Raw genomic sequence first — 13,163 nt, forward strand, 5'->3', positions numbered from 1 at the left:
GTGTACACACAAATCACCCTTTTAGTTAGAGCGAGCTTTGTTCAGCTGAGCCAGAAGTTAACCAGTGACCTCAAATAATGTGCGGTTTACAACCCCACCCCCAGACGCTGCGACACTTCCTGCCGTCTCGCGAGGTCAGTGACACAGAAGGACGGGACAACTAACATGAGAGGTGTCTCTAACAGAGACGACGAGACACAGCAGCAGTGTTGGAACGGAGCGGGGAGGGCAAGTATGAAAAGTGTCAGCAGATTTCTCCAGCCCAGAGGTGAGAGTGCGTGAGCGGGAGTGAGGGACGTTTATCAAATCGTGCAGTTTCCAGTTAGGTTGTGTGTGTGTGCGCGCATGTGTTTAGTAGTTGTATGTGGAGCATATGTGCACAGTTGACTAGGGTGTGTGTGCTTATGTGGTGTGTAAGTGGTGGCGAGACACCAGTTTTAATTGTGTTAGTCCGTGAACCAGACCCAGGTAATACATTCATGAAACTGGTTAAAAACACAAGACAAAATATCAGCAAGTTAGTAAAATTCTTACTAAGAATGTTTTATTAAAATAAATGCCAAGAGGTTAATAAGAAAAATAACAGCATACACCATGGAAACTAAATGCAAGCATGTAAAAATACTTATGACAAGAAAACTAATAAAGTAGCTAATGAGTTAAACAAGCTGGGAATTGGCAAGAAAACAAAACCAAATATAACAGGGAAAAGGCAACACTCCCCACAAGAGACAGATTTCAAGATGTATAAGAGAATGGGGGGAGGGGAGGAAGAGGGGACGATTTGGGGGGAGGGGTGGGGAGTTGCATGTGGATTTCATAAAAAAAAAAAAAAAAAAAAGAATAAAGCACTCAGAAACATGATTAATATACATATAAAATGAGATTAGAAAAATACATTATAAACCTGTAACAATGGCTGTTAATTACATTATCATACATGTAGTAGGCAGGCCAGAGAGAATACGGTAGGTATATAGTTCACCTTTCACCTGATGGACTTATCCAGCCTTTCACAATGACACAGCAAGTTGTAACATTGCAGAAGGATTTTTTTTTTTTTTTTTAATACTGTCAAATGCTGAATAGCCATCACTTGCTCCACTTTAATATTGCATTTCAATTTAAAATAATAACACTGAGAAAGAAAAATTCATTGACCTTTCGGTGTAACAGCATGATGAAAGAGCTATGAATAGAAAAACAAACTGCCAAGGGTAATATTGGGATCTGAGAATTCCTCAATTTTTATATTATGAGAATACTTCACCTTCTAGCAAAAAAGTGTCAGTTGTTTCAATAACTGAAAATCATTTGGCTGTGAAATAGAGTTGCTTGTTTCATTATCCAGCATTTCATTCGCCCATTATAAATCTCGTGATTGTGTTGGTAGTTTGTTGTCAAATTGACATGGAGAGACGTGGACTGGATGCTTTCAGTTTGCAGCTGTTGAAACAAATGGGCTTAATGCCAACGGGGACGACCCCTCCCCTTTTCCCTCTCCATTACCTTGAACGTTATGTATTTTTCTCAGCTCATGATCAGAACATGTTCAGGCAGACTACTGCATTGCTATTGGCAGTTCAATTTGTTCTAGGAAGTTAGTCACAGTCAGCAAAAATCAAGACAATATTTCATATGATCGTTAAAATCTAAATAAAAAGAGGACAAATCCTGCGCATACAGCAGAGTAAAGGGCCATCAAGTGAAGGAAACGAAAAAACAAAAATAATTTCAGGAAGACAAAACCATGGCACATATTTTAGCTGGTCAAAACGACTGCTATTCTTTTTGCATAGAATAACTTCGGTAACACCGCGATATGGTGGGAGCTACCCTGCTCGACTATTCAGAGCGTGTAACACTAGCCATTCCTCTCTGCGCCATCTTGGTGGGTGCTGGATATTATTGAAAACAACTGGAATACTCAGAGAACAGAAACCACTGTTGATAAGGCACTTTGATTTGATCCTTTAAAACTCTCTTGAGGCGTCGGTCTCGCTCTGATCCTCGCTAACTTTTCCAGGGTTATGACTGTTTTGGTCTTCGTCTTCCTTTCCAATCATATCCAAGTAACAGCACTTTTTCTACACCCACTCGCTTTTTGTTTTCCCCCTATATCGTTTTAAACTTTTTTTTATTTTATTTTTTCGGATTTTGTAACTGCAAGTAAAGTATCAAAAGCTAAAATTGCCAAAAATAGATTTTTCAATTTTTTTATCTTCTCCAGCACCCTGTAAAATTATCTATTTTTTGTTCACTTATGTATTTGTATATGCAATGACAGATATCTACATTTTTATATATTTATATTTATATATATATATATATATACACATATATAAATATATTTATATATGTATATATATATATAAGACGTATGTATAAAGCAATTTGAACAGGCAGGCATGGCTTTCACATCCTATTTTTTTCTTGAGAGTTGAACAAAAGATTGTGGGCTCAGGATCTAGACTACGATCAAAGGGAGGTGTGACACATTGTGGATGCGCTTTTGGAGGGTTCCTCATGTGTTGATAAATTTTTCATCCCTAAAATAATCAAAGACTTAAACTAATTTACAGGAAGGCTCAGATTATGCCCACCTGATGTCCCAAATGATGATTTGGGTAAAAATAAAAAGACACTTAAAAACAAAATTGGCCAAATGTTGAGTTGCAAAAAATAAAAGACAAAAAAACTCTTTTGGCAACGTGGCTGATGAAACAAATCAATAAAGAAACCTCACCACTAAAACCTTTATGTACAGAACTTCAAAGTGCCCTTCCTCTAGCTATGTACTGTAATTGAGTAGCGTGTTGATTTAGTGTTAATCATCTGAGTTCACCTCCTCAGAAGAAAAAAAAAATAGAGCATTAATGGGTCAAAAGTCATCTAACTGACTGGCTGTCTGTTCCAGTTGAAGGCAGGCACCACAAATTCACACCCTTCCAAACGCTAAAGTCACAAAGAGAGCCCCTCTGTGTGACATATGCATAATTGCAGATATATAATTCATTGGAAAACCCTTTGGCTAAATATGCACACTTAATACTTTTTTTTTTGTCTTTTCAATCACAGCTCGGCTAACTCATTGAGATAATTTTCTAAATACATCAGGCACTGTATAATGGATGTAGTGTGGATGGGGACGTAGTAATGGTCAGTAGCTAATAAGCACTGCCCCAAAGTCCCCGAAGCCTCAACACACCCTACTTTCATTGTAGTATTAATTAAAAAACACACACACACACGCGCACACACACACACACACCCATCAGCCCAAATGGTGACCTTCCCATCTTGCCCTTCATCATTTCTTAGTTTCTGCAGCCTGCTTAAAACATTAGATTGCTTTTGTTTTCCAGAGGTTACCACCTGCCTTATTTTGGCTAGTCAATTTAAGCAAAGCTAATTAGTCAAATATGAACAACAGAGAAACCAAAATTAAGTGGAGAAAATGACTCAAAAGTAAAGCCAAAACAAAAAAGGGAAGAAAAAAAACACACAAATCATAAAAAGCTCTTTTTTTGCAATCATTTCAGCCATGCTTTTTTAAAAACAGACAGAAAGCTGTTTGGAGGTGCACACCCAGAATGTGTCAGCTCATTATTACATTTTAGAGCTCAACAACTGCACTATATGTGAAAAATGACAGAAATTAAACAAGTTAATGCGAGTGTATGTTCTCTTTCCTTCTATTTCTTTTTCTCTCCCAACAGGTAGGAACAGGGTGGGGGGCTCCGGGGGTTGGTTTTGGGGGGGGATCATGTGATTACTCTGAAACCAAATGGTTTGCGTCAAATAGATATTGAACTTTGATTCATACAAGTGAGGTCACCAAATTAGAGCAGTTAAAGGAGGGTGGGTGGGCAGGTTGGGGGTGGGGTCTTTATTGCTATATAATTCAGTGCAGATTTACGAGTAATACCACAAACATCCACCCACTACATGATTCATGAAGAAAAAGAAAGTGAAAGAATGGGAACTGAACTCAATGAACAGAGGGAAAAATATGGATATTACACAACGTTGTTGGGTTTTGTGTGTTTCTGTGAAGATTCTGCATTGGTTTCTATTTTTATTTTTTTCAGAACGTGTTAGGGTAACTGTACGGGCAGGCGCCTCCCTCTCTCTCACTTGCGTCCGAGAGGCTAGCAAAAGGCAATTACCAGTTAACTGATCAGCAGGCAGGCTTGGGGCGGCTCGTCATTGGGTGAAGAGTTCAGAGGTCAGAAGGTCATGTGTTAGTTGCCGGTGGCGGCTAGGTGGTTAGAAACAAAAACAAAACAAACAGAAAAAAAAGATAGAAAGGATATTAGTGTCAGCAAGAAGAGACTGGAATGACATCATTTTAACAATAAAATGAATGCAATCTCTTATGTTGCCCCCCCCCCCCCGCTCCTAATTCCCGTGCCAATGTGAGATGAACCCAGCTAATCTCAACATAATCATGACGTGTTCACATCATGATCCCAACTACTAAGCCCCCACCCTGAATCAGGCTGCATGGCAGTTTCATTTAAGCGCACATTGCCCCCAAAAATCAAAACAGAAGCAAAGAGAGGTCGAACAGACAAACAGAATAAGAACAACAAGAATCTAGTGTTTTAGTGTCTGTCAAGTTGGAGTGCAAGTTACAGACAGTGTGATTAGTGGTAAGGAGTGTCACTAATGTTATGTGAGGGACAACTGTGACTAGTGTTACATGTGCAATGAATAGATGAATCGATGTTTTCCGATTCTTTCTCTTTATTTAGCAGTATATTTCTATATAATATAAATATACACAAGAACCATAAATACATTTGATATAAAATGCTCAAATATAAAATGACAGTACCTCCTGTACAACTGAAATATTTAAAATGTGTTTATGTTTCCTTCTTAATCTATATGCAATATATTGGAGAAAATGCAAGCTATCTCAGCTTATGTCTGTGCGTGTCTTTCTTCAATAGAAAAATAAAATGCAAAATAAATTTAAATTTAAAGGTGAAATGGTGCGTGGTAGCAGCATGACTACTTGTCTTCTGCCCACCTGGTCTCTCAGATACAGTATAGAAATGCTATTCCTTTTTCTTTGCTCCTTGTGAGCCAAGGAGATAAATCATGTATGGGGACAAGCCTGCCCCATTTTAGGCTCTAATCTCACATCAGAGGAATGTCATTATACACCTTTAACACTGCCTGCAAAATACTACCTGTCTTGGCTTCACAGCTGCATAAACCAAAATCTGTTCAGATCACTTTTGCCTGAGCTTTGACATATACATCAATCTACAGAACACTGTATATGTTAACTACTAAATGTAAACAAAATGTGCATACCACAATCAACCATTTAGCTGGTGAGTGGATGTATGGGGGTAGGAAAGGTGGTGGGGGAAAGGAAAAAAAAATACAATACAGATGATGTACAAATTCCCAACTAAGGCATCGAGGCATAATAGGCATAATAATCATTGAAAGTCATCAATACAATAGCAGAGTGTAGCTAAGAGACTAAACTGACCTCTGTCAGCGGTCACAATCCTTTGGTAAGGATGGACCCGCGTGTCATGCCGTCTCACTTTAGTAGCCATTGCACCTAGATTGTAACAGGTCCACAAGGTTAGAAACCATTCACTTTGAGCAGGAGGAAAAACAGTCATTTTTTGTACAGTAATGACATTCACATTTTTAACCATTATCATTATAATGCTTAGATAATACAACAATACACAGGAAAAGCAACATAATACAGATTATAGTACATATTCACACACCACACAGCTTCTTTTTATGTGTAGAAAAAATGCAGTAGAAAAAAAACAATACGCCTTTTTTGGAGTTTTACTTGGTATTTAAAAATGCATAACTTAAGTAATAAAATTCCACAGTGCTCAGAGTTATAGAGTACTCTTTGAAAAGGGGGCAGGCAAAGGGTAAAGGCTTCTGGGCTGTCTGAAAAAATAATGTGATTCTTCCTCTGGGATCCAGAGGGGGATTGAGAGAAATTTGTCTCTTTATTTTGAAAGGAGGGGAAATCCAATACTGCTCTGATGGTAATTGAATAGTTCCAAACACCACCTGCTTCTCCCTCTCTTTCATTTTCTCTTTCCCTCTTTCACCATTTCTCTCCAGGTCAATCTGTGCACTGGCGGCAGAGGCTGTCATTTTACTCTTATATTTGTCACCACTGATTTCTTCCTACTGCAGTGCTTGACACTGTCTTGTGTAAGACTCTGTTTGTTCAAGTACTACAAGAATGTGATGCGCAGGAGTTAGGAAAAATAAATGAAGTTCTCCCAGAGGAAGAGGGGACATGGGAAATAAGTTTGAAAATTCAACAGGGATTTTGTTCTGACATCGTCAAGCTAAGAGCGAGTCTTGGCTGATGACGTTGCATCCACCTACACTACTCTAAAGAAGCAGATGGCCTGACATTCCTTTACTCAGAGAAGCCAATTGTGGCTGGATACAGTAGCGCAGGCAGCCCAACCAAGTGCATGAGTGTGTGTGTGAGTGCATGAGTGTGTGTGTGAGTACGAGAGAGTGTTTCCACACAGGGCCCTGTGTTGCTGAAGGCACCAATCGATAATGTGAGTAAATAAAATGCACTAAGCTGGTGTAACCCTGCAAGTTAAAGAGAGAAAAGCCAGTCAGCTGCCCCCGTCTGTTCTACACATGACTCCCAGAGGCACGTCAAATACACAGGTTAGCTCATATCAGGCTAGTGTCTGCTGTTGTGAACAATATTACATGATTACTGTGTCACTTTAAAGCAACTGTGAAGCGACTGTTCTGTCTCAACTTGGGCAACAGCTCTGCTAGTGTTAACCACAGCCTCAATAAAACATACGCTGTTAATATAAGACTATTTTAATAGATGTTCAGTTATCTCTTTGGTAGCAGATGTGTTGAGTTTAAAGCACCATTGAGAATGAACAGAATATATAGATCCTCACACTGAACTGTACTCCTGACACAAAAACTAAGGGGAGCGTCAGGTACTAGCACATAGCTCAAGTTCAAGAGGGCTGAAGCTAAGACAATGGAGAGAGGGGAGGGAGAGGGAAAAAGGGAAGAATTGAGGAATTTAATGAACATCCCCAGTGGGAGTGAGAGAGGGACTATCTACAGGCATCAAGGCCTGCCTGCAGAGAACAGCACAGAGAAATGATTTCAAAAGCTGCAGAAATCCAAGGGGATCTGCAGCCAGACTGAATATGCCTCTAGGCCAGTGCATGAAAGGGTTAGAGAGCAGGCTGTGTGTATGCGAGTGTGTATTTGTCGGCATGCCTCAATTTCACACTGAGGCAAGCGCTCCTCTATGAAGAAAATCTAAACCTGAGAGCATAATTGTTTGGAGAGAACGTAACTAAAACAGTGAAGTAACCTTAGTCTAAATTATAAACTTTGCCAGAGCCTAGCCCTCACAAGGTATGTTTTGTCCCCTTTGCCTTTTTTTTAATACAGTGTCCATATGAGCCACATAGCTGGTGATCCCATTACCAAGAGCTTCACCAGCACATCCACTCTGTGAGTTTGTCTGTTTTTGATCTTCAGGTGGACACGACATATTTACCTTTCAACAAGTCCTGACTGTGGCTCATGGCAGCCGCGTCCAGCACCCCAGCTCCGGGGTAAAAAAAGCTGCCCTCCTGTCCAAACTGGCTAAAGCTGGCCGCTGTACCTGCTGGACCCATGCTTCCCCAGGCTCTCTTACCTAGAACCCCACTGTGCTCGATGGGGTACTCCAGCAGGGAGGTGGGTGCCAGGGCGTAAGGGTAATCGTATGGGGTGGTGTAGATAAGCCCGCCATCCGGTGAGGGAGGCACCAGGGTGGGGGTGCCATTGGGCAGCATGGCAGCCATCTGAGGGGACCGGATGAGGTTCATGATGGGGCCCCCGCCTGGTGTTTGGGGCCGGAGTGCCTGGGGAGGCATCACCTGACCTGAGGGGGCCGCCATGAGACGTTGGCCTTGAGCGGCCGCTGCCGCCGCTGCAAGAGAGAATGCAAGGGTGGCTGCCATAAGCAAGAGAGCAAAGGACAGGAGTAGAAAGAAAGAAAAAGGACAAGAGATAAAAGTGTAGTGTGGTTGATCATAATCACAGATGAACAGTGAAAGGTGAAAATACAAAAGGAGGAAAAAGAAAAAGGTAACGGGAAGTGGCAGGTAGAGAGGAGAGAGGAAGGGAGCAAAAGGGAAAATTAGTCCATGCAATGATCATGGTGGTGAACCACAAAAGCCACAATCTGTAGCAAAAGGAAAAGTCAACATAGCCAAACAAAATAAAAACGATGCCCCCGACACCAAAACACAAGAAGCACAAAATGCTGCTGTCATCCCAATGCATTCAAAGCATACAAATCACCACGGCAGCAATACATTCATCTACTGGAAATGGCACAGGTGACATTAACAACAAACATGCCAACCGAAACGGAGCTGTTGACTATGTGTAGAGGAGAAACACTCAATGAAGAGAAGGTTTCGCAAAAGACTGATCAGGAATGTTGGACTGAATACGATCGCTGAAGACAATTGGAAACCTACTACATTTAAGTTTTAAGTAACTTAAAAGATTTTGATCCCCCACATAGTCAGCAGTCCATTTTAGTTGGATAAAGTACAAGTGAACACACATAATAATTTTTCGGGTGGTTCTGCATCACGTGCCATGAGCTGTGCCACACAAGCGTTCCCAAAAGGCAGGTCAATTAAATAAAGCGCTTCGGTAACTACAGTTAGATGTCGGGCCAGTTCATCATGTCTAACATTTTAGCATATAAGTGTTAAACAAGGAAAATGAAACAGTGAAATTAAGCACCTATAGTTTCATTTCATAAATCTGAGTCCAAGTATACCAAAGAACCCATTTTCTGATGAAGTGATGATAAATTACATTTTCATTATATCCAAATCACAGATGTCATTTTTAGACTATTTAGAAATAGCATTTGGGGATTAAAATCTGTATATAATTTGTTCTTTTTATATTCAATTGGGAGTCCAAAATCAGAAAAAGGAAAAAACAACACGTTGTAGTAATTTATGAATCCAACACAAAAAAACAAAAAACAGCTATTCGATTCTCGATTTTTTGCTTGAGTCAAAAATGGCAAATACCAGCAGTACCTGATCTAATTAAAAAAAATTCCAGGTACTGCCATCACCCACAGGTATTTGCTGGAAGTTTATCAGGTGCAAGACACAAATTAGTCATCCTTTACCCAGAAATCTGACACATTTAAATAAAAAGCAAATTTACAGATTTTTTATTTCCTATTTTTTTTAATTTGAGCATTAAATCAAAATTAATAAAAAAACAACCTTTTTATGTTGGATTCATAAATGAATAACAATAATAAATTGTTTCCAGTATTCAAATTTTGAAACTCCCTTTTGAATGTGAAAAGAACGAATGATACACGGATCGATTACGGAGCAAACACTGTAGACATGTGAGCAAGTGACTAACATGCAGAGCAGGTGGAATACAGCAATGTGCTAAAAGAGTTTGCCATAGAGCAAGTGATACAGAGTGATGGCATCTGGATTGCAGGATGGGGGGAGGAAAGGAATACGGAGTAGAACAGAATGGAAGATCTCCTACTCATGGCTGGGTAGGTGGGAGGTAAACATGGATTGTTTGGAGAGCTTGAGAGGAAGAGGCCTGCTAGTGGTCACAGATAATATGATGTGTGTACACAGGAAGTCTGACTACACATTCATTAAAATTAAGCTAAACAGTATTAGTTAATGAGAAATACAGAAAATATAATATATAATTAAGCATGGTCAATGGAGTCAAAAGATTAGTTTTTAATGGTGCAAAACACAATGGTTTGTGTAAATTGTGCATATACTGTATTTGTGTCTATGGAAGCTCACTTACGTGTTTTGATGTTGTTGTCTCTGTATGTCCCATTCAGAATGGCCAGCTCCATCAGCTGCATCTTCTTCAAATTGTCTTCTCCCTCGGCCTGTGAAAAAAAAAAAAAAAAAAAAAAAAAAAGTTAATGTCCATTCATAATAACACACCACACACTAATTCCAATTAATTCCACAAGCTGAGGCCCCTTTATAGGCCAATTGAAACAATCCACATGGCGACCGTTTCACCAAACTACATGCCCGGGTGTTGTTAAAAAGCTACAGTGGGGAAGCTAAATCATTCAGACAATACATGTCGTCTGTTCTCTACAAGCACCGGTTGGATTGGATTTAGTGAAACAGAGATGACGATAAGCTAAAATGCTGTTGTCATGGCAGAGTGCCTTGTTACTAAAATGCTGACAGACACATTAAGTGCGGGAATGCATATTCATAATCCATATCAGAATGATAATTACTGTAATTTTCTTTGCTCCCTTGTGCGCAATCAAATGCGCAATAACCGCCCTGGCTAATGTCAGTCCTGTCAATTAATGTTTGGATAAATAAATACAAAAGCCGCAGCCACCGTCATTATCGCCAAATTAGGGGACTGAAATTATTCACGGAAAGCAATTAAGATAGCACCCCTCCTCCCACCCATCTATTCTTCCTCTCTCCTTTCTGCACCTCCCCACCTCAACCCCCAAACTCCATTTCCCCTGAAGCTACCGAACACTCAATAACCATGACAACACAAAAGCCCCTGTGATTTTCCAGGTTGTACATCATAATTCCAGCAGGGCCTTATGTGAATTACTCTCCACACTGAAGGTACAAAGATAAGCATGTGAAGCCTTGATGACCTCAGTTTCACCTTAAGTGAACTATTGATTTCATGCCTTTTGCTGCTAGAAGGTAAAATGTGGATGCTTGATCATTTCAACTTATTCAGTACAAGTACAAAGAATACAGTTCAAAGAACGGTGGCTCATGCATATACACTCATAAACGCATCATAAGGCCGACCAGCCTGTTAGTGTTGGCAGCAATAAAAGCAGGAAGGCCGTTACCGAACCTCCTCCGGTTCTCTATTCTATCTCTGCACAGAGTGCGTCTCCTGGACCAAGTTTAACAACAGTATGCTGGTCTATTCAGACAATGATAAGGAAAGAAAGACGTAGAAGGGGGAAGGAAAGAAAAGAAGGGAAAAAAAGAATGAGGGCTCAGAGTTAAGCCCTCCCATGAGACTCCTCTTCAACACGGCCACAGAGAGAGGAAGAGAAAGCGCGAGGTTAAGCAGGAGAAAAAGTGACAGAGCCTGGTCTCCCTTGACTAAATATAAAGCAGTGGCTTCAGAAGAGTCGCAGTGTTCAGCTGTGTGTGTGTGTGTGTGTGTGTGTGCGTGCGTGCGTGTTTGTGCAATGTTTAGTGTACCACAGAGCTGCCAATTAATGAAGCAGGGAAATTCTCTCTACTGCTTTTCTTTCCCTTACTACCTCCACTGTGCTCTGTCTCTGATTTAATTTAATGGGAAAGACTCAAAGCACAAAAATAACAAAAAATTAAAAAGCTACAATACCTTTTCCCTGCAAAGACAGAAAAAAAGGTTGACAATGCAAACACTAGTGATGAAACTTACATTATTCAAATATTTATCTTGTTCAAAGAATATACTCTACAAATGGTTAATCTAATTATCAATTCATTCGGTTCAAAATAACATGGTCATGTATAACTGTGAACAGTACTTTATATCAATCAAACCCTGAGCATCAGTTGACCAAATTAACACATTTAGTAGTTATGAAAAATGTAAATGTCAAAAACATACACACTACCACGCAAACACAACCAAGTAGCTCTTTAATGGTTGCCAAACCCCATTTTGTTCCCTCATTAACAACCTTGGAGGTGAAGAGAGGGCCACTTGACATGCAGTGTCAACAATGATAACCAGACTAGGCTAATTGAGCGTGGCCCAGGTCAATAGCTAGCCTAGCTAATATTGGCAAGTAAACCTGACTCAATAGAGAGCCAAAATCACAACTAATTAGATGTCGCAATCTCTATGTAAACACTGAAATAACTGCCTATCACACCTGAAACAATAGTAAACACTATTGAATCCAACATCCATTTTCTTCCCAGTCTCTTTGTTACTTCCATTTCTCAGTGTTCCTCTTATTATTTACTTCCCAAATTAAATCTGATCTTGACCTATACACCTTTGCACAATAAAAAAAAAAAGTCTACCTTTCTTTCAGGAATAAAAACAGCTGTTTTTCCCTTCAGTGTGTGTGTGTGTGTGTGTGTGTGTGTGTGTGTGTGTGTGTGTGTGTGTGTGTGTGTGTGTGTGTGTGTGTGTGTGTGTGTCCCAAACAACTCAGTCAGTGGTTCTTTGGAAGTGGTCCAAGCTAACTTGCTTAACAAAACTGAAAAATGAGGTAAGGAAAGAGAAATAGTCACAATAAGAACATAACTTCACCAGATGCAAATCATGGAGGGGGCGCCACGATTTGCTTTCAAAGCTTTACAAGTTTGTGGCGACAATAAATCAAACATTTGTCTTTGCTCTTTTATTGTCACTGTATGGAGAGCTGTATAATCACCATCCACTCTGCTGAAACCACCCTTTACTAGCTAGCTTTCCATAACACAAAGGCCTGCTGTCTACCAACAATAACTCAAAAAGCCCTCACAAGCAAAGTGTATCCCTGCAGTATGAGCGCAAAATGGAGAACCACTGATTAATGGTATGTTTGCGGCCACACTTAAAAACTTTGTGACGAGTTATCTTTTAAATTTCAGACAAAATAATAAGCACATTCAGACGTTGTTAGAGATGGGTTGGTCTCTAACTACAGTGTGTATAGATAAGAGGGATTGCAGGCTGCAGCTCAGGACAAGGGTGTTATGGTCGGTGTGTTTGTGTGTGTTGTATGATGATGGATCTGCAGGGCTGTGAGGGTTAAATGGGCGCGGGACAAGAGGGTGCCATCATCCATCCAACTCTGCATAGGTGGCAAACTGTCTGTCGAGAGGAGAGAGCCACAGAATAGAGGGCAGCGACAGGGGAAGAGCACAGATGCGGCTGCTAGGATGCGGTGTGTGCTGCTGTGTGTCAAACGTGTGTATCCCCAGTGGAGGGTGGATGATATAGCTCCATCTTGTCACGAACACAGTTTGTTAACTGAAGCCCCAAAACCCAGACAGATTTCTTTCTGATTTATACGTGAAACAAGCTAATTTTCCTCGAACAAAATTCGAAGCAACATTTCCCTACTCTTCTCTATTTGTGTT

General features: G+C 40.2%; 1 protein-coding gene across 6 annotated transcripts in view; it reads right to left on the bottom strand.

The window, feature by feature from the left end:
* Window positions 1-516: 516 nt before the first annotated feature.
* The window catches only part of qkia (QKI, KH domain containing, RNA binding a), a 72,066-nt gene continuing 59,419 nt past the window's right edge, over window positions 517-13,163 (bottom strand). Inside the window, exons 5-8 of one of the 6 annotated variants that reach the window (XM_054613310.1) lie at window positions 9,883-9,970; window positions 7,709-8,008; window positions 5,513-5,587; window positions 517-4,261 (exon numbers count right to left, since the gene is read on the bottom strand). In XM_054613310.1, the coding sequence (XP_054469285.1) occupies window positions 4,245-4,261; window positions 5,513-5,587; window positions 7,709-8,008; window positions 9,883-9,970 (480 nt within the window). In that variant the 3' untranslated portion in view covers window positions 517-4,244. Of the gene's footprint in view, window positions 4,262-4,740; window positions 5,588-7,567; window positions 8,009-9,882; window positions 9,971-13,163 lie in introns of those variants that run through there. The other 5 variants (XM_054613307.1, XM_054613309.1, XM_054613306.1 and 2 more) reach the window with 5 other exon arrangements.

This window comes from Anoplopoma fimbria, chromosome 15 (assembly GCF_027596085.1).
Source record: "Anoplopoma fimbria isolate UVic2021 breed Golden Eagle Sablefish chromosome 15, Afim_UVic_2022, whole genome shotgun sequence".
In the NCBI taxonomy this organism is placed as follows: Eukaryota; Metazoa; Chordata; class Actinopteri; order Perciformes; family Anoplopomatidae; genus Anoplopoma; species Anoplopoma fimbria.